A 23,358-nucleotide genomic window follows, 5' to 3' on the forward strand; every position below is an offset into this window, starting at 1 on the left:
GGGCAGCGCCGTACGTGGGGGTTCGGGTCCCGTGGTTGCCAGCCAGCCCGCCACCATCTGCTGGTCTTCTGGAATGCCTTTCCCTGACTGCACTGCTCCTATGCATTTGTAGGTGGCAGTTACGTGCCCAGGGTACCGCCCTTGGCCTTGGCCTACAACTTACATTACAGATGTCCCCCTCCCGTTGGCCTTTTAACTGTGCTGAGTGGATTTTGGGGTCTGGAGACAACGGACCCCTCCAGGTACACAAATACCACCCAGCTATCAGCCAGAAACTTCCTAGAGTGTTTCTATGCTCAGAAAGTCCCCTCAAGGGCTTCCCGGGTGGTGCAGTGGTTAAGAATCCGCCTGTCAGTGCAGGGCACACGGGTTCAATCCCTGGCCCGGGAAGATCCCGCATGCCGCAGAGCAACGAAGCCCGTGCGCCACAACTACTGAAGCACATGCTCTAGAGCCTGCAAGCCACGACTCCTGAGCCCATGTGCCACAACGACTGAAGACCTCACGCCTAGAGCCGGTGCTCTGCAACAAGAGAAGCCCCTGCAATGAGGAGCCCGCGCACCACAAAGGAGAATAGCCCCCGCTCCCCACAGCTATAGAAAGCCCTTGAGCAGCAATGAAAACCCAACACAGCCAATTAATTAATTAATTAAAAAAAGAAATTCCCCTCAAGTCCAGAGGTGGCTTTGCCGTATTTGGCGCTTTTTGTTTTAGCTGTGTCATCCACCTGGGTTTCATGTCAGTGTTTGTCACGAGGGAGGCTCACACCTGGTTTTCTTGCAAGCAGCCTTGAGAAGAGCCATCCTTCCACCTGTTCTGGGCTACCCATCGCCTCTTGGATTCTTGCAGTGACAGGCGTGGCTTTGGTCACTGCCATCTCACGAGACACTTAAATACTGGTAGGATAGCTCCCCTTCTTCTTCCAAAGCCTGGAGGTGGTGATGACAGCAGCACGGCCCCCTTCTCCTGTGCCTTCTGGGCCGCAGCCCCCGCCCCGGCGGCTGACGCCACGGCAGGGTGGAGCGGGCGCTGTAGTCACCCCGTCTCATGGGCGAGAAGACACAGGGCAGTTTCTCAGGTACGACCACGTGTTTCTTCTTGCAGGTGAACTTTAACATCCGCTTTTCAAGCTCCTTGTACAGAACGCATAGGATGCACACCTGCTGGGAGCTTTACTGTGAGGAGTTGGCTCCTGGGATCGCAGAGGCCTAGAGAAGTCCCACGAGCTGCCGTCCACAAGCTGGGGACCCAGGAAGCAGGTGGTGTGATTCATCCCAAGCCCGAGGGCCTCAGAGCCAGGGGCGCCGATGGCGTCCCTCGCAGCCTGAGGCCAGAAGGTGAGGCGAGACCAGCTCAACAGCGAGGCAGGTGCAAAAGGGCACATCCCTCCTCCCTCCACCTTCCGTTCTATTCAGACCCTCAGCGGGTGGAGGAGGCCCACCTGCACTGGGGGTCCACCCAGCCTGGGGAGGCCACCCACACTGGGGGGGGGGGTCCACCCGGCCTGGGGAGGTCACCCGCACTGGGGGGTCCACCCGGCCTGGGGAGGCCACCTGTACGGGGGGCGGGGGGGGAGACCTGTGTTACTGAGTCCACCGTTCAAGTGCTGATCTCACCTGGAAACACCCTCACACACAGCCAGAAACAGTGCTTAATCGGGGCACCCATGGCCATCAGGTTGACACGAATTCCCCACGAGCCCCTCGCACTGACCGTCTGGGGCCTGTCCACGTGCGGGGGGCACTTGATGAGTCCCCCTCCCCGAGAAACTCCTCCCAAGGCACTGCTGTCCACACATGCAAATACTCCTTAGCAACCCAACCACAGGCCCCCAGCTTCTGCTGGAAAGCTGGGAAAGGGGGCCTCTCCTCTTCAGAGTCCTGTGTCCAGCTCCAAATCGAGAGCAGTGTCCCCCTGGAAGGGAAGAGGACAGATGTTGGGGTCAACCAGCTCTCTCTGCCATGAGAGGTATTTTGTTTTATTGTTTGCTATTTCGGGGGATGGACAGTCCCTTTATATCTTACACCTGTACTGGTCTTTGTTCTGATTGGTAACAGCACTTTTCCAGGTTCTTCTCTTGCATTTTCTCAGGATATAACCAAATTCTATGAATAATGACAGTAGAACCACTTCCTTCCTCCCACTAAAACATTACCTCTTACTAACATCTTAAGGACTAACTGACCATTTTAATGCGATACCACTAATGCCTCACCACACGTGTGAGGTTGGTCTAAACGCCCCCAAATGGACATCTGGGTAAACAGATTGTAGCATATCCACATGACAGAACACCAAAAGGCCACTGAAAACCACACTCTAGAAGAACATTTAAGGATACAACAGAATGCTCATGGTGTGCTGTTAGGTGAAAAAAACACAGTAGGTGTACTTCCACCCAGATTTTTAAAAAGTATGTGTACGCGTAGAAGAAGGCTGCTGAGATGCGGCCCTGTGCCGACCTCTCCCACGTGCTCTATTCTGCGCCCCCAGAGCACTGCAGGATGTGCTGTTGGCCTCTGTACACACCCCTCTGTGCCTTTCCCGTGATGCTGTCTCTGTTCTCTGTTGCTTGGTAACGCCCGCCAGGCTGCGGGCAGGCCCGCCCTAGACTCCTGGGGAGGCTCCACCCCTGCAGAGCCGGAGCCAGCGGCGGGGCTCCATGGGGCTCCTGGGCTGGTGCTGCCCTTCCCCTCAGGTCCTCACTGTCCTTCTGTCCTCAGCCCCACGTCACCTCCCTGACCACGCCGTCAGTCCCAACACCTGCTGTCGGTGAGTACAATGTCTTTGTGTGTTGGCTGACCTGTTCCTATCCTCTCCCTGGGAGAATGCTCGCTCTGCGGGGCTGAGAAACAGGTTCTGCTTTTTCTTTCCTGTGTTCCTATGTTGAAAGTGACCAGATGATCATTTATGAAATGAACAAATGTCTGAGCCTTTCCACTCAGCTCTGAGACGTTTTCACTGGGCAGATCCTGGATTTCTAGCTTCTCTAGCGGTCAGTCAACAGTAGTGGTCAGTGCGGTGCCTGCTCCACGCCAGCCCCTTAGCGGGCATCCCAGGGAGATAGATGCTGGACGCCATCCTAGCTCACGGAGCTCAGCTGGGTTGCACATCCTAAGTGTCTGAGTCTCCAACCCTGTGTTGAATATCTACAGGTGGCGTACTGGTGCTGCCCTCAAGCTGAGTCCACGCACCCCTGCGGCTCTGGTACCAGATGCCCACCATCCTGCTCCACCTTCTCAGAGCGCCTCAGACACAGCCTTCCGCTCATGGCATTCCCAGCGCACCTGCCCTGTGCCAGGAGGTCCCAGCTGTTCTCTCTCTGTAAGAAGGCTGCCTCCCCGGCCACTCCTCGTCATCTGCTGTGCCTTCCGTGAAGATCTTCTGTCCCACCTCAGTGATGGTGCCTCGGCCACGGGTTGTCCTCCACCCACAGGAGTGGATGGGACAGAGGTCACATCTAGGCGTCTGATGGGTGCGTGGGCCGGCCAGGGTCTTGTTCCACCCCTGTGTGCCTCCCCCAGTACTGTGCCAGGAAGAGAAGATGCCACCAAGCTGCAGGCTGGAGCAGGCTGGAGCCATCCAGCTGAACGGGTGCCTGGGTCCTACAGGAGGCCCTGGCCACTCACCTGAGCGGCGGGAGCAGCTCCAAAGGCTGCAGGGCGCAGGAACACACCAGCCTCCTGACCGCCTCTGCGCGCCCCAGGACGCTGCGCGCGCCCCAGGTGCGGGAAGATATGCACTGAGGCTCCTGCCCTAGGGGAGCCTCGGGGTGTCCGCACCTGGAGGGGAGCTCCTTGCTGGCAGGGGCCGCCCTGCCAGGTGCCTCATTGCCTCCCGCGCCGGGGGTGATTTATCTTAACTTGGGCTGGACAGATGAATGAGACTGCAGAGCCAGAGGTCCAGAGGCCCCAGTAGAAAAGCAAGACCTGCAGGCGCAGGGCCCCCCGGCGACGTAGGCTGGGACTGCAGGAAAGGGGCTGCCAGCCTCCACCTTCTCCCATCTGCAGGGAGACGGGGGGCGCGGGGGCCTTCAACACAGCGGGGAGTCCTACTGCCCCGTTTGGGAAGTTTGATGCATTGGAAAGACTTGGCAGGCAGGTGGCGCACTGCCGGGTCCTCAGCAAAGGATTTCAGGGTGCCCTCCTGGGACCTCAGTGCTCTGGACAACCCTCTCCTCCAGCTTCCTCCCCAACCACACCACTCCACTTGTCCAGCGAGTTTCCTCTTTAACCAAGTTCCTGTTTTAAAGAAACAGCCATCAGAAAGAACAGCTATGCTCCCAAACATTTTGGGGGGGGGGTGTCACACTGTGCCAGCTGGAGGGGTGCCCTTCCCACTTTCACAGCAGTCAACCTGGGACGCACAGTCCAGAGTCATTTTCAAATACAGAGGGTGGCAATGCATGGACAGGTTCTGGCCAAAAAAGTGACTCATCACAAAGCAATTATCTGTCCAGTCCATCTCACCACCACTACCACTTTGGTGTCCATATGGTCTCAACTTAAAAAACAAACAAATGTAAACAAAGTCACAGGCACAGAGTACACAGCATATCTCCAGTCTCTACCTTCCTGCCTCACAGAGGGATTTAACCATTTCCACCGTCGTAGTTATTGGGGCAGCTCTGGACCAGACTGTGTGAACCCACGCCCTGGCTCCTCCCCTTAGGGGCTGCATAACTTTGTGTACCTCAGTTTCCTTGTCCGGAAAATGAGGATGGGACAGGGCTGTCCCAGCCTTGAAGGGCTCACAGTGGAGCCTGGTATAGAGGAGGAGCAGCTCTACTGCACAGGCAGCTGGTGTCGAGCCCCCTTGTGTACCGCGTAATCATCCCATGTTTCCTCACTTGACCCCCAGGTATACTCGTCTCCTGGGGGAGATGCCAGTGCACACAGACACAAAGGGCCAGGTGGCCCATTCATCTTGACGCCACCTCACCTTTCACTGTCCAGCACCGCAGCACGCCAAACGCTGAGGTCAGTGGGCCCCTGTCCTCACAGGGGCTGCTACCCGTTCGCTGGACGTCTCCCTCCTCCCAGCTCAGAGGTGTGAGACCCACAGGCACTCTGCCCGGCAGGAGCAGCGATGTAAGACAATACCCAGTCAGCTGGCCGAGGACAGACAGCCCCGCGTGGCTTTCAGCTGTACCACCCCAAAGGCGCAGGAACATGTGGAAACACAGATTCTCTTGTTCTCTCCAAAGTGCCACCCTGGCTTTAAGCAGCCACAGCTGTTCGCAGCTCCAGACAGGGAGTTAGAGCTGGAGGCTGAGCTCTTACAAAGGAGGGAGCCAGCATGGGGTCCTTTGCAGGAGAAAGAGCTAACAGGGGCGCTGGATGGTAAACCCCAAGGGGGAGGGAAGAAAGTCGGTTTGCTTGGGCTGGGCTCGTTTCGGTAGGCAACGAGACGCAGGCAGGAACCAGAGAGAAAAGCAACCGTGAATTCTGCGGCTGCGAAGAAACAGAAGACATGCCAGGAAAGCTTTTCCTAAATCTCAGCAGCAGAATCTGGTGACTGATCAGAACCACCGCCAAAAGGATGGGGGGAGGGGACCCCTCCTTGGGCCCCCAAAGCTGGATGTTCTCTTCTGGGGCCTTTCTGACCTTCCCTGCCCTGCCCATGGGCCCAGGGGGTCGCTCTCGTCATTGCCTCCGCCTCACCGGGGTCCCCGAGTTCACCGCGACCCCCACGGTTGCCAGGAGCCACCCCTGCCCCCAGACATTTGTTCTCCACTGTCCTGTGTAAACGCCGCAGGCAGGGCACTGCTGGACGACAGGGAGGCTCAGGCGGAACGAGGACGCCCCAGAGGGGGTTTACGGAGGGCCCGTCCGCACGCCGAGCCTGTGCGGCGCCCCAGTGCGCCCGCGGGCAGGAGCTCCCGGACCTGGGGGGGCGACGGGGCCGTGCCACCCGCGACCCTGGTCCTCACGAGGCATCACGCCCCGCCCGGGCGGTCCGCCGGGGGAGTCGCTACACGGAGACGGCGGGGGGACGAGGAGAGCTCGCGGGGCGGGCGAGCCCCCGGGCGACACGCGCGGTGCGGGGGCCCGGCGGTCCGGGGGTCGCTGCGGGGGACTCGCGGGGCGGCAGCGGGCTGGAGGGAGCCAGGGGGCGCGGGCAGCGCGCGGGGGCAGCGACGCGCGGAGGCCCGGGCGCTCTCCCGGGGAGGGGCTCTCCCGGGGGCGGGGCGCGGCGCTCTGGGCGGGGCCTGCGCGCGGACGCGGGCGCGCGCTCCCGCGGGCCGCGGGCGGGGGGCGGGGCGCGCGCACCTCACTTCCGGCGAGCCCTCCGCGGGCCGCGACTGGGCCCGGGGCGGCGCGCGCGCGCCCGCCCGGCCAATGGGCGCGGGCGGCGCCGGCGGGGGCGGGGCGCGCGGCGGGGGCGCGCGCGCGGGGGGGCGGGGCGGGGCGGGGCGGCCGCAGCCTGGTCGCCGCCCGCGGGCCCGTCCGCCGCCCGCCCGGCAGTCCCCGCCGCCGGGCGGCCATGTGACCGCGCCGCCGCCCTCCGCGCGCCCGGCCCCCGCCCGCCCGCCCGCCCGCCCGCAGCCCAGGCCGCTGAGGGAGCGGCGGGGCCGGCGCCATGGCCGAGCGGGGCCGCCCGGGCCTGGCCGGGGCGCCCGCCGCGCTCAACACGCCGGTGCCCATGAACCTGTTTGCCACCTGGGAGGTGGACGGCTCCAGCCCCAGCTGCGTGCCCAGGTACGCCGCCGCCCGCCTGCCGCTTTGTCCCCGCGCGCACCTGCGGGCCACCCGCCCCGGCCGCCGGGGAGCCCGCGCCCGGGCCGCCCCCCGGGGCCGGGGCCTCCGCGCCCCTCCTCGGGCACGCGCCTCCTCTGCGGGCGGCCCCCGATGCGTGGATGGTCCCTGAGGTCCCGGTCCCGCGCAGCGGAGGGAGCGGCGCCGGGTTTCTCCGGCCGCGCGGTCCCCCGAGGCTCGCCCGGGCGCTCACCTGGCCGGCTCCCAGCCGGCATCGTTGCACCTGCCTACCGATGCGGTGACGGTGGAGCTGGCTGAGGGTGTCTCCTCTCTGCACCGCGTACCGTGCATTTCCTTTTGCGTCCAGCCACACTGTCAAGCCCGAGTGGCCCGGGAGTCACTCAGGGCACGCAGCGTCCGGAGGACACACAAATCTGGGACCTGGGACCACAGTTGTACTCCTTCATCCTTTGTCCTTTTGAGGGTCTGGCCCTACCCCCTGTGTCCTTCCGGCCGGCGGGGGTCGGGGTGGGGGGGTGGGGTGGGGTATCTGCCCTTTGCCTGTTTGCACGAAGCCCTGTAATTTAGGGACTTCCTGGTACGTAAACACTGCTCCTTGCATCATGCTGTTAAATTTGCCATCGCAAAAGTCGCTGCCCTGGCGACTCGGTGGGGAGGTGCCCTGTCCCCAGCGGTGCAGCTGGCTGAGGCTCACCCACAGGACAGCTCTGTGGCTGTCCCGACTCTACTCAGACCTGCAGCTTCCCTGCTCCTGCCTGCCTGAAGCTCTGCGGGTTTCTTCCTGACCCAGTGCTCCCTGCTGAGGAAGCTCCCAGGCTGAGGGGGAGAGAGACAAACTCACACCAGGGCCTGGTTCTGGAATGGACACCAGCCTACGAGGGCTGCGGGGAGGGGGGCGGCAGGGAGGAGCTCTCCCTGGGGAGACCTCCTGGCCGGACCAGAGGAAGTGGCCAGCGTGTGCCGAGGGGGGCGTGCTGTGCCAGGCTCCTTCAGCAGGTGTGCGAGCCGGGTGTTGGGGGCGGTGCCGGGGTGGCCCTCCCGAGCCGTGTCCCGAGTGGGGAGGATGGGTGCTGCTCCCAGACCTGTGGGGGCCTTGGGAGACCCACCTGCTTGCTCTTCGCTGGGCAGCCTTGCGCACCTCCGCAGGCCCGCCCGGCCCCGCACTCCCCGTCTTGGCGTTTGGCCCAGTCTCGGGCCCCCACAGCCCAGGGTCATCCTGGACCCTCCCCGCCGTGCTTCTCCTGTCTGTCACTCCTGCATCACCATGCCCCGCCCCCCCCCCCCCCCCACCTCTTGCAGTGGTGTGCTTGCCCCCACTGCTGGGGTGCCTGGAAAGACCACTGAAGTTTTAACCAGAGGGAGGTGGTGGGGGAGGTGGCAGGCGGGCCGGGGCTGCGCTGAGGAGCCTGGACTGTGGAGCTGGGCTAGGAAGCCCACTGTGGTGTGTGTGGGGCAGGCGTGGGGCAGGACGTGGGCACAGGGGCTGGACAGTGCTAGGCATTGGGGGTTTCACGACTGTGCCTGGGTGGGATGTGGGGGGAAGGGCATGGCGGGTTGTTCTGTGGGTGTGGGGCTGAGCGGCCGTCAGGGTGGGCAGGCACAGAGCTTAGGGGCGGAACCCACAGAACACCCCTGCCCGCAAGGTGCTGCTGGTCCCCTGCTTGTGCCCCTAAGCAGGCCTCGTTGGACAGGCTGTTCTTTCTGCTCGTTTGGAGACTTTATGTAGAGGGGACGGCGCTCTCTGCCTGTTGGCCGGTCTCACTCTCGTCTGGTCTCTGAGTTGCTGAGTGGCATCGAGCGGACCGCTGTGGCTGCTGCGCGCCATCCCTTCCCTGAGGCAGCAGCACGTCTGCTCCGTCGGGGGACCTGTGGCCGTCCCCGGGTTTGGGCCCGTTACGAACGCGCCCCCGTGGGCGTGCTGCTGGCGGGAGGGTTTGGGGGGTGCCCGCCGGGGCTTCTACCAGGAGGCTTCCCGGAGCGGTTGTGCCGGCTCCGGCCCCCACCGGCGTGCCCGCTGCCCTTCGTTCCTGCCAGCACTGCCTGACTTTTAATTGTTGCCAGTCTGGTGGGTGTGAGATGCTGTTGTGGTTTTCATTTGAATTTCTCTGATTACTAATGTAGGCCATTTGTACTTCCTCGTCAGCGAAATTCCTGTTCATTTCTTTTGCCAATTTTTTTCTCCTTTTTCCCCCCTCCTGGAGTCTCAGCAGCTTTTTAGGGGCCCGTAATCCTTTCTCGGTGATATGTTGAAAGCACCCTCTTCTGCTGATTTGCGCGTCTTGGCTGTTTCTGCAAGGCCTGTGATGCCTCCCGAGGTGCACCCAGCATTGGCCTTGGTCATGTCTTGTGGTCTTTCCTTCTCCGTGGTGGCAGGAGAGCTCTCTGCTCTTCCCGAGAGCTGGTGCTAGGCCCCTGGGGCTGTGACAGAGGCAGGCTTGGTTTCGTGGGTTTCCTCGAGGGAGCAGACGGCGCCCCGCCCCAGTGTCCCCCTGCCCTGGTGTCCTCCAGTCCCTGCCCCCTGCTGGGATTCCCAAAGCCGTCTTCTGGCCCCCCCACCCCGGCTTCCGTGGGGTCTGGGGCATTTTGGACCCTTGCACTTTGCCCCTTAATTTTCCTTCCTGTTGAGGTTTATGAATTAATTTTATGGGGTTGGACACCTTTCCACAGGCTTACTGTGCACTCACATTCCTCTGCATCCTCCCGTCGGCGTCCTCTGCCAGCTGAGGGAGGCCACGGGGGGCTGAGGTCACACTCGCGCAAGGGCCTTCAGCTGGAAGTGTGAGCCGTGGCAGCCCTGCGCCCGGGCCCGCCACAGCCCGCAGGATGGGCAGGTCGGGGACGTCTCAGTCCCCCCGCAGGCGAGTGCCAAGCACGCGGGGCCCACGGCAGCCCCGATGCTCCCTCTCCGTGTTGGTGGCATCCGCACAGGGTTTGAACCTGCTCCTGCCCGTGGGTGTTGGGGTCATTTCCATTGGAGCTGATGTGTTCAGAGCTGCTGTGAACGTCGCGGTCAGGGCTTGGGCCGTGTGTTCCCACTTGTCTTCAGGAGGCAGGGGAGGTGGGCGTGTGTTAACTCTGAAGGCACTGCCAGCTTTCCGAAGTGGTGGCACCAGCTTGAACGGCCGCCAGCCATTCTGTGCACGTTCTGTGTTGTCGTCTTTTCAATTTCGGCCGTCCTGGTGGCTGCGCAACGGTTCCTCCTTGGGGTCTCACTCCGCGTTTGCTGTGCATGGTGTTGGGTCTAATCAAGAGCCTGACGTGGTCCTTCTCCTTCAACTGCTGATTCGGTAAATTATGTCAGTGGATCGTCCAGCAGGAAACTGACCTTCCACTCTTGGAAAAATACCAGCGTGGTCATGCCGTGGTCCCCTTCCTGCATGTGGATAAATGGAGATTAAGATTTTGCCTAGGACTTTTGCATCTCTGTCTAGGGTCTGTAATCTCCTGCTCATCGACTGCCCTTATCAGATTTTGGTGCCAAGACACCCTGCAGAATGAGCTGTTGCGTGGTATTGTTAGTGTGAAACAGGACTTGTTTGTTCCTTGAACGTTTGGGAGAAATCACCGGTACAGGAACCTGAGCTTGGAGTTGCTTTGGGGCAAATGTAACTCCTAGCTCAACTTATTCAGTCATTGTAGGACACCCACCTGCCCCCTCCCCACCTTTGAGTTAGTTTTAGAAATATGTTTTTCTGGGAATTTGTTAATTTCGTCCAGATTTTCAACTTTTTTGGCAAAAAGTTGTTCCTGTTGTTGTTATTATTTTTTTTAACGCCTGAGGACCTGTAGAGCTGTCTCCTTTCAGTTCCTCGTGTTGACTGTTCATGCAGGTGGACATCCACACTCTGATCTATCTCCCCAAGGGTTCATCTGTTTTTTAAAAAATGAATGTTCATATCTTTATTTATTTTCACCTATGCTCTTTATTTTTATTTTGCTGTTCTTGTTCTAATTTCTTTCTTTTTTTTTTTCATTATTTTTTTGGGGGTACACCAAGTTCAATCATCTGTTTTTATACACATATCCCCGTATTCCCTCCCTTCCTTGACTCCCCCCCCCGCCTCGAGTCCCCCCCACCCTCCCCACCCCAGTCCTCTAAGGCATCTTCCATCCTCGCGTTGGACTCCCTTTGTTATACAACAACTTCCCACTGACTATCTATTTTACAGTTGGTAGTATATATATGTCTGTGCTACTCTCTCGCTTCGTCTCAGTTTCCCCTTCACCCCCCGCCCCCTCCCATACCTCGAGTTCTCCAGTCCATTCTCTGTATCTGTGTCCTTGTTCTTGTCACTGAGTTCATCAGTACCATTTTTAGATTCCGTATATGTGAGTTAGCATACAATATTTGTCCTTCTCTTTCTGACTTACTTCACTATGTATGACAGATTGTAGTTCTATCCACCTCATTACATATAGCTCCATCTCATCCCTTTTTATAGCTGAGTTATATTCCATTGTATATATATGCCACACCTTCTGTATCCATTCATTTGTTGATGGGCATTTAGGTTGCTTCCATGTCCTGGCTATTGTAAATAGTGCTGCAGTAAACATGATGGTACAAGTTTCTTTTGGGATTATGGTTTTCTTTGGGTATATGCCCAGGAGTGGGATTACTGGATCATATGGTAGTTCTATTTGTAGTTTTTGAAGGAACCTCCAAATTGTTTTCCATAGTGGCTGTACCAACTTACAGTCCCACCAGCAGTGCAGGAGAGTTCCCTTTTCTCCACAACTTCTCCAACATTTGTTTCCAGATTTTGTGATGATGGCCATTCTGATCAGTGTGAGGTGATACCTCATTGTGGCTTTGACTTGCATTTCTCTGATGATTAGTGATGTGGAGCATCTTTTCATGTGTTTGTTGGCCATCTGTATGTCTTCTTTGGAGAAATGTCTATTTAGGTCTTCTGCCCATTTGTGGATTGGGTTATTTGCTTTTTTGGTATTAAGCTTCATGAGCTGCTTGTATATTTTGGAGGTTAATCCTTTGTCCGTTGTTTCATAGGCAATTATTGTTTCCCATTCTGCGGGTTGCCTTTTAGTCTTGTTTATGGTTTCTTTCGCTGTGCAAAAGCTTTTAAGTTTCATGAGGTCCCATTTGTTTATTCTTGATGTTATTTCTATGATTCTAGGAGGCAGGTCAAAAAGGATCTTGCTTTGATGGATGTCATAGAGTGTTCTGCCTATGTTTTCCTCTAGGAGTTTGATAGTGTCTGGCCTTACATGTAGGTCTTTAATCCATTTGGAGTTTATTTTTGTGTATGGTATTAGGAAGTGTTCTAATTTCATTCTTTTACATGTTGCTGTCCAGTTTTCCCAGCACCACTTATTGAAGAGGCTGTCTTTTTTCCATTGTATACTCGTGCCTCCTTGTCAAAGATAAGGTGCCCATATGTGTTTGGGCTTACTTCTGAGTTCTCTATTCTATTCCATTGATCATCCTTTCTATTTTTGTGCCAGTACCATACTGTCTTGATCACTATGGCCTTGTAGTATAGTTTGAAGTCAGGAAGCCTGATTCCACCAACTCCATTTTTCCTTCTCAAGATTGCTTTGGCTATTCGGGGTCTTTTGCGTTTCCATACAAATCGTCAGATTTCTTGCTCTAGTTCTGTGAAAAATGCCATTGGTAATTTGATCGGGATTGCATTGAATCTGTAAATTGCTTTGGGTAGTGCAGTCATTTTCACGATGTTGATTCTTCCAATCCAGGAACATGGTAGGTCCCTCCATCTGTTTGTGTCATCTTTGATTTCTTTCATCAGTGTCTTGAAGTTTTCTGCATACAGATCTTTTGCCTCCTTAGGCAGGTTTATTCCTAGGTATTTTATTCTTTTTGTTGCAATGGTGAATGGGAGAGTTTCCTTAATTTCTCTTTCTGCTCTTCCGTTGTTAGTGTATAGGAATGCAAGAGATTTCTGTGCATTAATTTTGTATCCTGTTACTTTACTAAACTCATCAATTAGTGCTAGCAGTTTTCTGGTAGAGTCTTTAGGGTTTTCTATATATAATATCATGTCATCTGCAAAGAGTGACAATTTTACTTCTTTTCCAATTTGGATTCCTTTAATTTCGTTTTCTTCTCTGATTGCTGTGGCTAAAACTTCCAAAACTATGTTGAATAATAGTGGAGAGAGTGGACACCCTTGTCTTGTTCCTGTTCTTAGAGGGAATTCTTCCAGTTTTTCCCCATTGAGAACGATGTTGGCTTTTGGTTTTTCATATATGGCTTTTATTATGTTGAGGTAATTTCCTTCTATGCCCATTTTCTGGAGAGCTTGTTCTAATTTCTTAAGATAAATACATAGCTCATTATTTTTTCCTCCTTTCCTTTCACGTAAGATTTTATAGCTATGAAATAAGTAATGGTTTGGCTACATTTCACAAGCTTTTACATACAGAATCATTCAGTTTAAAATCTTTTTTAAAATTTCCATTATTCTTTCTTTGGCATGATGGATTATTTCAAAGTTTCTTAATATTCAAATGTATGGTTTCTTTCCCTTAGTTATTTTTCCACTGCCACATTCATTTCTTCTCTTTTTTCCATTATTCATTTCCAACTCAGCTGTGCTGCTGTCACAGAGGACGGTCAGCATGACGCCAGGTCCTCACGACGATGTTTTGGAACTTGCTCCAAGGCTCTGTTTGAAGCCCGTGTTCACACACGTTGTCCTGAAAAGGCTTATGTGTTCGGCGCTTGGCGGTGTCGTGTTTGATACCTGTCCCTTGATGTCACGCTTGGCTTGTAGCGGTCTTCACATCTATTTCCTTTGTTGTCTACTTGAGAAGCGTGTTAAAATCTCCTAACCCTGCGGAGGATTTGTCCGTTTCTCCTGGAGTTCTGTTGGTAGGCACATACCTGTTTAGAATCACAATCCTTCCTGGTGTCGGAGCTGTTGCCGGTCTGACTCCTGATCTGACAGTGCTTTCCCTCAGAACAAAGGTTTGGTAACAGTGTAGCTCTCTGAGCTTCCTTTTGGATACATTTTCCTGTAATATCTTTTGCCACCTTGTTTCTTTCCTGTATCCTAACAGGTTAGATGTGTCTCTGGTTGTTTGGCACCATCTAGATTTTGTTTTCATTCAGCCTGACAATCTTTATTTTTTAACTAGGACATTCAGTCCATTGTCATTTATCTAGGTTACTGATATTTGGGTTCACATCTACCCTTTTATTTTTGTGCTTATTGTCCTATATTTTTTACATTTGTTTCTCTCTTCTGTCGTACCTTATTTTGCGTTGCTTTTTTTCTTATTCCATTTCCCTCTCTGTTAGTTTGAAACCTGCCACTATTTTTGCTTCTTCAGCGGCTATCCTGTGAATTGTAAATAGCATACTGGCTGCTGTGTTTTAAAGTCAGTTGTAAATTCTCTTCCTGAACAACACAGGGACCTTAGAGCAGGTTATCCCGACCCAACGCTTTCTTGTTTGCGTGCTTCAGTTTAGCGTATTTTAACTGTCTTCCTTTTAAGCCCATATGACATTATTATTAGTTTATATTGTTAATACTTGGTTAATCTCAAAACTCACCACTTTCTTTTCCTTATTCTTTTTGCATCTCAGGACTCAGAAGCATTTTTCTCCCTTTCTGTCTGAAATGCATCTTTAGGGTTTTCTTCAGTGAGGGTCTGCAGGTAACTAACTGTTCTTTCAGTGTATCTGGTCCTGGAGGGTGTCCTGCCTGTTGTGGGGTCCTGGGCGGCGTCTCCCCCGACTTGGCTCTCGATTTTGCCGTTGAGTGGTCAGCATCAGTCAGATGTGACTGGTTTGAAGTTCTGTCCTTTCTCCCTGGTGGCTCTGTGATCACCTCTCCGTTGTGTCCAGGTGAGGGTTTCTCTTATGCGCCTGAGTCGGGGTCACTGGGTCTTTGACTGTGTGGGTTGGTGATTTTCATTAGTTCCAGGAAGTTCTCAGGCACCTTGTCTGTGGTGGATGCCTCTTCCCGTCTCTCTCCTTGCCTCCGGAACGTGCTGGCCGTGCCCGTTCAGTAGTCCTTCCCTCTGGTGTCACTGAGACCGGGTGCTGGACAGGCTCTACTTGTCCCTGTTCCAGCGGCCAGTTTTCAGCCCTCTTTTCTGCAGAGGTGCGTCTGCGTCCCACTGCACCCCAGCCTGCAGGAGGGTCCGCGGGGCAGGCGGGATTGGCTGTCCCCCATCGTGGGCAGAGCCGGGCGTGGAGTGGCACTTGGCCTGTGCCTGAGGCTGAACAGGATGCTGTGTTCAGGACCCTGGGCTTCGTTTACAGTTCATGGGGAGTCACGATCTGTTTGGCGAGTGTGAGTGTAGCTGGAGCCTGAACTCTGGTTGGACATGTGCATGGGGCGAGGGCAGTGGGGGGGGGGGGGGGGTTGAGAGTGGGCTTAGGGTTCTGCAGCTTCAAGGGCTGAGAGCCGCCTTGAGGGGGAGGCTGAGGCATCTGACCTCAGCTGTCTAGGCCTGCAGGCTGGGCATCTCCGTGGGAGGCCTGGCCCCTTGCTGCAGTCAGCGCAGCTCCATTCACTGCCCTCCCCCCGCTTCCCGCTTCCCGCACCCCGTGCTGGGCAGTGCTGAGCCCCGGGCGCTGTCTGCTCCTCCGGCAGGTAGCAAGGTGCGCAGTAGCCCTCCGTGGGCTCAGTGCTGTAAATGTCCTGTCCTGCCAATTGGCTTTTGTGTAGAAGGAAGCAGCTGCCTGGGGCAGGTGTTGTCTTGTGTGATGCTCAGTGACCCGTCAACCAGGGGGCCCCTCAGTCGCCCCACTGCCTGTTCCTCTCTTCTCAGGATCTGGGCTCCAAGACAAGCTCCTGTCTCCCTCTCTGCAACACGCCCAGCATCCCACCCCCAGAAGGTTGGATGAGGGAGGGCGTCTGGGTGCAGGTGCCTGGGGCTGGGGGACTGTTCCGGAGAGTCACTCTGCAGTCAGGAGAAATGACAGGGCCAGCCTGTGATGGGTACGTGGAGGCATCGTGGTCAGACCTCGAGAGTCCCTCAGGAGCCCAAGCGTCACTTGGTGTGGCCAGAGTGACTCATCGCAGAGATAGGGGTGCTCAGGGGCAGGCGGGCGGGGAGTGGCAGGATGGGGAGCACTCCTGACGCCCAGCGGCCTGGCGCTGCTGTTCCTCCCAGGCCCCCGCCCCCCATCCGACGTGTCCTCCTGCGGGCACGCCTGGGTCTCATCAGGCATCCCGGGCCAGGCCCCTGAGCTTCCGGGCTCGGTGGGAATTGGCTCGCAGTTGTCGTTCCCGCTGGTGCTGGGTATTTTGGGCTCCAGGATACGGAGGGCAGTGAGTGCGTGAGCTGCTGGCTCCTCCCAGCTGCCTGTGCCTGGCTGCTCTTGGGGGTTGCTAGACAGTGGCACTGAAAGTAGCCCTAAAAATAGCATGTGAGCGCATGTGGAAGCTGCGTTCCCTTCTGCCCCGGAGGTGGGTTGTCACAGATGTGTCCTCAGCCGAGGAGGACTTTGCAGAGGGCTGCGATGCGTGGCGAGGACATCCCTGTCCCGGAGAATGGAATTTCTAGTAAAGCACTTTCTACTCCTGAGTGTCTCCAGCCCGCACGGGCCCCGCCCGCCTCTGGGGGACGGCATCGCTCCGTGTTCTCTGCCTTACAGGGTGAGAAGCCCGTGTTCTCCAGGAACCCCCTCTCAGCAGCAGTGGACACGCAGCACCTAGCTCTGCTAGCCTGGTAGTTTTCCCCTTGGGAGGTCAAGGCCAAGGTCCGGAGTCTTCTGTACACAGACCTGAGGGGGCATCTGGAACCTCAAGGCAGTGGGAGATGCGATTGGCTGCGTGCGTCTGCCCTTCCTGCCGGGTCGTGGCAGCTGGCCGATCCCCGCTGTCCCCACCGGCCTTTCCTCACCTCCCCAGCCGGGCCACCACGGCTCCCTGGCCCAGGGCAGCGCCCCGCTACTGTTCTGAGAAGGGACCCTCCTGGTGGCCTGGCCCCAGGGGCACCTTTGTCCCAATGACAGGAGAGGATGGGGAGGGATGGTGGAGGGGCTCAGGCCAGCTGGCAGTGAGGAACCCCCCCCCAGCAGTGGTCGGGTCGGAGTGGGGCAGTGGGGAGGCGTCCCGCGGAGCCTGGCCTGGCCTCTTCTCCCCGGGCAGATGCACCGGGTCCTGCTCTTGGCAGAAAGGGAGGCGCCTCTCCTGTCTCACGCCCTGGCCATCGGCTGAGTCCGTTTCCAGTGTCCGGGGGGTGATTCCACACCCCAGCAGCACGTGCAGCCTTGCGCACACCGCCCCGAGGGGAGCAGCCTGGGCTCGGGCGTCCTTGCCCCTTGAAGGCAGAACCTTGTCGGTGGGGAGTTGGCCCTCGGAGGCACTGCCCTCTGCTCAGACATGGCTGTGACCTTCGGTGGCCTGGGTTCCAACTGCCTCTGCCCCGTGCTGCCTGCACAGGCTGCGTGCCTCCCTTACACTTGCCCACTTTACTCTGTGAGCCCACGTCCCCATCAGAACAGTGGTGACCCCCTACGGGGAGACCCTCAGTGAGGAGCCTTGGACCCTTGACAGCGGGGACCACCGGCACCTTTCCCCTAACCAGAGCCTCATTTTCCAGCCTGCAGCTGCCCCCGCGGCAGTGGTGGTGTGTCATGTCATCTTTTATGGGGTCATGGCCAGTCAGGGCCTTCCTACTTTTAGATGCAAAAGGATGGGATGATCCTTCCCGGCATGGTTTGCATTGCGGGGCCTCAGGTGCTGTGCACGTGTCCCCAAGTCTCGGAGGACGGCGTTACCACACTGGGGCCCCAGGCATCCCTGCTTCTGCATCTGGGCAGGAGGTGCCCCTGTGCTCGGGGGTGTCGTGACTCGCACAGGGCTGGTCCTTGCTGTCCAGGAGCGGACACGGTGCATCTCCAAGGTGCCCGAAAGTGCCGACTCCAAGGTGTCTGCTGGGGGCAAATGTCCTGGTGGCTGCCGCCCTGGGACCCCTCCGTTCCTTCCCCTGAGCTCTGCCGAGGGGCTGGCTGGGCACAGCCGCTTGGAGATGCCCCGTGGTGGGCCCGGGGAGGCAGTGGGGGCGGGTGGCCGTTCCACACTCTGCGGTGGCCCAGGGCCCTCCTGCCCTGCCCCTCCAGGCTGAGTGCAACGAGGGCAGCGTGAGCTTTGGCTGCAAAGACCTATCTTGGGCTCTGGGCTCTTGTGGCCGACCCCTCGGCCTAGGCACTGCCACCAGGTCCTGAGCAGGGTCCCTGTGTGGTCCTGGGTGTCTCTAGCCCGAGCCTGGCCCTGCCCCCGCTGTGCTTGCCCAGCCTCCCCCAGGAGCATGCTGTCTCTGGCCTGATCCCTGCTCGGGCTCTGGACCTTTTGCTTTAACCGGTTGCAACATGACTTAAGGGTCATCACACTTTGGCAAGTTAATGGACAGTGACAGTCACCACACCCAAGCCGTGTGCCCTCCTGGCCTGCCCAGCTCTGGCGGGAGATGAGCCGCGGGTGGAGCTTGTTTCCAAATACTGTGCTTGTCGATGCAGCACCGGGGCGCCGGCCTCCCGGAGAGGAGTGAGGATGGGGCGGGACGGAGCTGACAGCTGGGGGGGCAGGCATGGCGCCCCACTCAGGATGAGCCCTCGGGAGGGAGCGCAGTGGAGGGCTTCCCAGAGGAGGGGTCCTGGCAAAGGCCGAGGCTCCAGCGGCCATGGCCTGAGGCAGCAGGAGAGACGTGTGTCCGGGCCCGTCACTGCCAACCGAGGACCACCCCTGGGGTCAGGTGGGTGCACAGGTGCCGAGGGGCTCAGGGACCCGGCTTCCCCGCAGCCACTCACTCCTCAGGCCCTCGGCTGGTCGCGGCGAGTGTGAGTCCTCCACGGGCCCTGCAGGCCGCTGTCCTGGCTTTGTGCGCAGGCTGCCGTGGCAGAGCAAACGGGGTGCCCCGCTGCAGGGCCCTGCGGGGAACTCAGGGCCTTGACTGTCAGGGTCTGGGGGGGTGCCTGGTGCCTCCCCCCGCCCCCCAGTGGCTTTCCAGCACCGGCCTGTGGGCTTGGCTTTGGCAGGTCATTGAAGGCTTCAGAAGTTTGTTTATTAGTAACAGGGTTGGGGGTAAGACTGCCACAGCTGAGCCCTGGGGCTGTGCTGGGGTCACCCACAGATGGGGGACCCCCAGCCTCCCCAGTGGGAGGAGCAGGTCTGTAGGGAGGCCCTGTGTGGCCAGGACGCTGAGCCAGGCCTTTCCCGACCTGCGGACCTGCGGAGAGAACGCCACACCTCTGTCTGCTTTCACAGCTGCCTCCTGGAGAAAAGGCCACAGTGCTCGGTAGAAACACCGCCCTCCCCCAGGGCCTGGGCCGACATTCCATCTCTGCGGGGAGGGGGCAGCTGCCACACCAGCCGCCCCCGGGGATGGTCGCTGGAGCGCGGCGGCATTCCATCGCCGCACGCGCTGTGTACCCAGCTAGGAGCCCAGGGCCGCGTCCTCGGGCAGCGAGCACGGGCCGTGGGGCGGGAGTGGACGGCTGCCTAGGCCCCGGCCCAGCACCTTTCCTCTGAAAACCAGCTCCTTTAGAGCAGGGCCCAGCGGGCAAGAGCGTATGTGGGGTTTCCAATGAAGCTCTTTGCTTTAGGAATAAAGAGAAGCCGTGTTTGGTCAGACCGTTTAGGAGAGAGTTCCTCGGGAACACCGTCCTACTCGGGGGTCTCTCCAGTGCCCTTTAAGAGGAGAGTGAAGATGAGTCTTTCTCAGTGAGAGGCAGCCTGGCAGCCCCGTTCTTGCATGTCATTGACCTAGAGAAAAAGGGTGTGAGGTTCACTGGACCCAAGCCTTTTGGGAGGGAAGTCCGGGAAACGCGTAGCCGTAGAGCGTTGCAGGTGTGCAGGGTCTCGGCTAATTTCCTCCCTCCACTGCGGGGTTACCTTAATTCAGGTGAGGCTGGGATGTAGCGCAGCTGCTTCTGCCATGCTCAGCCGGCTCGGGGCCGCCCCGGGGGCCCTCTCACGGCTGACCCGCGCCCCTCCCCGGGGCGGGCGGCCTTCGGGCTGTGTGCTGGGCTGGCCAAGGAGGAGGCCGCAGAGCGGGGGCCGCAGCCCCCTCCCCGTGTGGCCCCAGCCTGACCCTCTTCTCACCTCTCACACCCGCGTGCCCAGCTTGGCATTTCCATCAACGTTTGAGCTTTGCTCCCTGACACCTGGACGTCCTGGGACCAGACCTGGTCGAGCAGGGGACGCCGGGCCTCCAGGAGCTCTGGGGAGCCGAGGGTGCTCGGACCCCCAGGCTTGGCCTCTGCGGTGCAGTGCATCAGGGTCCGTGGGCCTGAGCACCTCCTCGGGGCACCGCTGTGGGCAAGGCCAGTGGCCGGGACCTTCCGGCCTCCTGGGAGCCTGGAACCGCTCAGAGGGCTTCTCGCCGTGGCTGGGCAAGGTCCAGGTGGCCCTCTGCATGGGCACAGCGGGGACCCCCGCGGCGTCCTCCCCAGGCCTGTGGCCCTGGGGCCCTGGCCCTGTGGCCTCACCGCGAGCGAGCCTGAGGGTCCCCGGCGGGCCGTCCCGGGGAGCAGCCGCACCTGGTGTCCGTCCCAGGGAGGAGACCGTGGGCCCCACCGGGTGGGGCTGGGACCTCCGCGGTTGGAGAAAGGAGCTCGGGGTGAATGCCCACTGCGTCGGCACCCAGGGAGGGGAGGTTCCGGCCGGCACCGCCCCTGCTCCCTCCCCTTGTGTCCTGGGGTCTCGGGGCCTCTCTGTGGCGGACAGGTTGTGAGGCGGGGCCCGTCTGAGCCGATGCAGCGGTGGCGTCAAGCCAGGGAGGCGGGGGCTCCCCCGGGGTGCCCGCTGTGCCCGTGGTGGGACGTGGCCGAGCCCCGGGGCCCGTGTCTGACCGCTGGCCAGGCCGCAGTGTGACCCCGCCCCTCGCGGGTGGCAGCCCTGGCGTGGCCAACGCCTGCCCGGGCGGCGGGCAGTGGCACGGCTGAGAAGAGGAGCCTGGGGCTCGTGCACACGGAGGCTGGAGGATGGAACGTCCCAGACAGCCAGGGCCCAAGACCCGGTGTTTCCAGGAGGGCCGGCCGCTGGGGCGGAGGTGTGCGGTGGGACCCTGACCGGGGCCTGCTCCGGAGGGGAGGAGACAGCGGCAGCTGGGGGGCTTGGGGGTGCGTGCTGTGATGGGGGGATGGCTCTGTGCCGGCCGCTGTGAGAGGCAGCGCTCCTCGGGTCACGTTTCTCAGCAGAGCGAGCTGTGGGGTGGGGCGGGGGGTGGGGTGGGAGGAGATGCGAGGTGTCGGTCCAGGGAGGAGGGGGGACCCCGGGAAGGCTGGGGCCAGACATCCACGCCACGGACCTGGGTGGCCAGTTGGTGCCAGGGCTTCTCTGGGGCTGTGTCCACCATGTCGGGTGCAGGGTGTTGGTGAACTGGGTGCCCCAGGAGGGGCTCGAGGGAGGGAGGTGGGGTGATGGACATGGGTCCGGTGCTAGAGGACGTGGGCCGGAAGATGGGCGGCGGTCTGAGAGGAGGTCTGAGCGTGGCGCCTCCTGGAGCCAGGACGAGGCCAGGTGGGGTGGGGTGCCTGCAGGCTGTGTCTGTGGGAGGAGCAGGGACGCGGGGTTCCTGGGTTCCGCTGGGTGGGGCATCCGTTCCAGCTGAGGTCACCTCGGTGGCGGGCACCCCCCACGCAGACCTCTGTGACTTGCTCGGCCAGCCACCCAGCTGGGACCTGCAGCATCCCCCCTTTCCGGGTGATGGGGGCAGGGCTGCGTGGTTCAGCTTCCTGGTGACCAGCCCTCCTGTCGTCACCGTCACCGTCACCGGAATCCCGCTTTACGCCCCGTCTGGTGCCGCGTCCCCGCCCGGCCCGTGACGGCAGCCTGGCTCTCATTTCCGTCATCCTTTCTTTGTTATGCTTTTCCTTTGCTATTTTTGGTCACGTATTCCTTGGAAATTGGTGAAGGTTGAGTTTTCTTTATTACCGCCTCTAAGAAATCTGTTTGCAAATTCCATGATCATTTGCTTAAAAAGTGAGAATTGCCAGCCTTGAAGGGAAACCAGCATCCCTACCCCACGCGCGAGCAAGGGAGGACCCTGTGGTGTGGGCCTCTGCACGCCTCTCGCGGCCTCCCCGGTTCCAGACCCCTCCTCGCAAGGGGGTCAACCTCTACACGTCCCCCCAACTCTGCCCTGGCGTCCCTGCCACAGCCCCGGCTGTGAACTCTGGTCCTCGCACCCTGGGGACGATGGAGGGGCTGCTGGGGTCCTGTGCCCGGCCTCGGGTGCTTCTGATGAGTCTGCGGCGTGCCTGCGGTGGCCCCCTGGGTGGCGTGCGCTCCCTGGCTGCCGGGAAGCGTTTTCCTTTGGGTTTGGCATATCGGGGTGTGTTCATCATCACGTCATTACCCCATCCTCCTTGGGACGCGGTGCTGCCCGGCTCGTTTCGGGGGAATTCTCATCTGGGCTCTGGTCGGACGTCCTGCTTCCCCTTCTCTGCCTCCCGTTGCCCTTCCTGGCGAGAGCTGTGCCCGGCAGCATCCACGGCCAGCTCTGGCCACGAGGGGCCACGCAGGCCTCCCCCAGGGCACACGGGAGCCCCTGAACGGAAGCCCTGGCTGGGCTAACCCTCTCCTGGCCACGGCTGCTTTGTGGTGCCTGGTGGGCGCCGCACCGGCCCTCGGATGGTGGGGTTGCTGGACCCCTAGGGCCTCCCTGGCTTCCTGGGGAGGAGTCTGCAGGGAGCCACGGGCACAGACTGGAGGAGGTGCCGGTGGAGGTCTTGGTCCAGTGCCCGTGGTCCGTCCCTCCTGGGGGCCCCAGCCCCCAGGCGCAGGTTCCAAGGGCTCAGTCTCCTGCGGGACGGCAGTCCCCCTGCCGAGGGACGCAATCTTGTGACCTCCTGAGGGGTGGGGTCTTGCGTCCTAAGTGAGAGGTTCCGTCTTGACGCCCCGCCTGTGTGGGGCGGAGAAGCAGTCCTCCGAGAAGGCTCGCGCCCCGTCCCCACGGGCAGCGCAGGCGGGTAGCAGAGCGCCACGGACGTGCGGCGCAAACAGCATCTAGCTCTCACACGTGTGAGGGCTGGGCGTCCAGGGTCGTGTGCCGGCAGGTCCGGTCTGGTGGGGCCCTGTCTCCCTGTGTCTTCACTGGTGTAAGGGGTGAGGGAGCTCCCTGGGGTCCCTTTCACAAGGGCGCTGACCCCATTCACGAGGGCTCCACCCTCCTGACCGCGTCCCCTCCCAGGAGTCCCTCCTGTTAGCGTCACACTGGGGCTTCGCCCCTGCCATGCCCCCGGTGTTTTCAGGGCACCCGGAGCAGGGCACACGCTGCTCCCCTCACGGACGCTTTTGGGGTGCACGTGGCTGCTGCCTCCATCCCTGCCCCAGACCCGGCGCCTGTGGGCAGGGGGCCTGCGGCGGTGCGTGCCCACCAGCCTGGGACCAGGAGCTCACCAGGGCCCTTGTAGACCCCCTGCGGTAAGACGGCGGAGAGACGGGTGCCCCCCGCTCCCACCAGCTCTGACTGTTCTGGCTCCTGTGACCCCCTTGTTATCCGACGCCCTGGAGCCACAGAACCCCCGCCCCCAGACGGCCACACTCCACACCCAGCGGGGCAGATTCTTTCCCTCCCGTGAGCCCGCCCGCTGCGAGGGCCCCGCAGCCTGCCCCGTCGTGCTGTCCCGTCTCAGTGTCACCCGGCGGCCCCCCGTGTCAGCGTGTGTGGTCCTCTGCTGCCGCCGTCACTG

At 59.6% G+C, this 23,358-nt stretch overlaps 1 protein-coding gene across 8 annotated transcripts in view; it reads left to right on the plus strand.

Annotated features, from left to right (window-relative positions):
- The first annotated feature begins 6,544 nt into the window (after window positions 1-6,544).
- The window catches only part of PACS2 (phosphofurin acidic cluster sorting protein 2), a 63,749-nt gene continuing 46,935 nt past the window's right edge, over window positions 6,545-23,358 (plus strand). For all 8 annotated transcript variants that reach the window (XM_057731887.1, XM_057731879.1, XM_057731881.1 and 5 more), the window contains exon 1: window positions 6,545-6,701. In XM_057731887.1, coding sequence (XP_057587870.1) covers window positions 6,583-6,701 — 119 coding nt within the window. In that variant the 5' untranslated portion in view covers window positions 6,545-6,582. The remainder of the gene's footprint in view (window positions 6,702-23,358) is intronic.

This window comes from Hippopotamus amphibius, chromosome 4, assembly GCF_030028045.1.
Source record: "Hippopotamus amphibius kiboko isolate mHipAmp2 chromosome 4, mHipAmp2.hap2, whole genome shotgun sequence".
NCBI lineage: Eukaryota > Metazoa > Chordata > Mammalia > Artiodactyla > Hippopotamidae > Hippopotamus > Hippopotamus amphibius.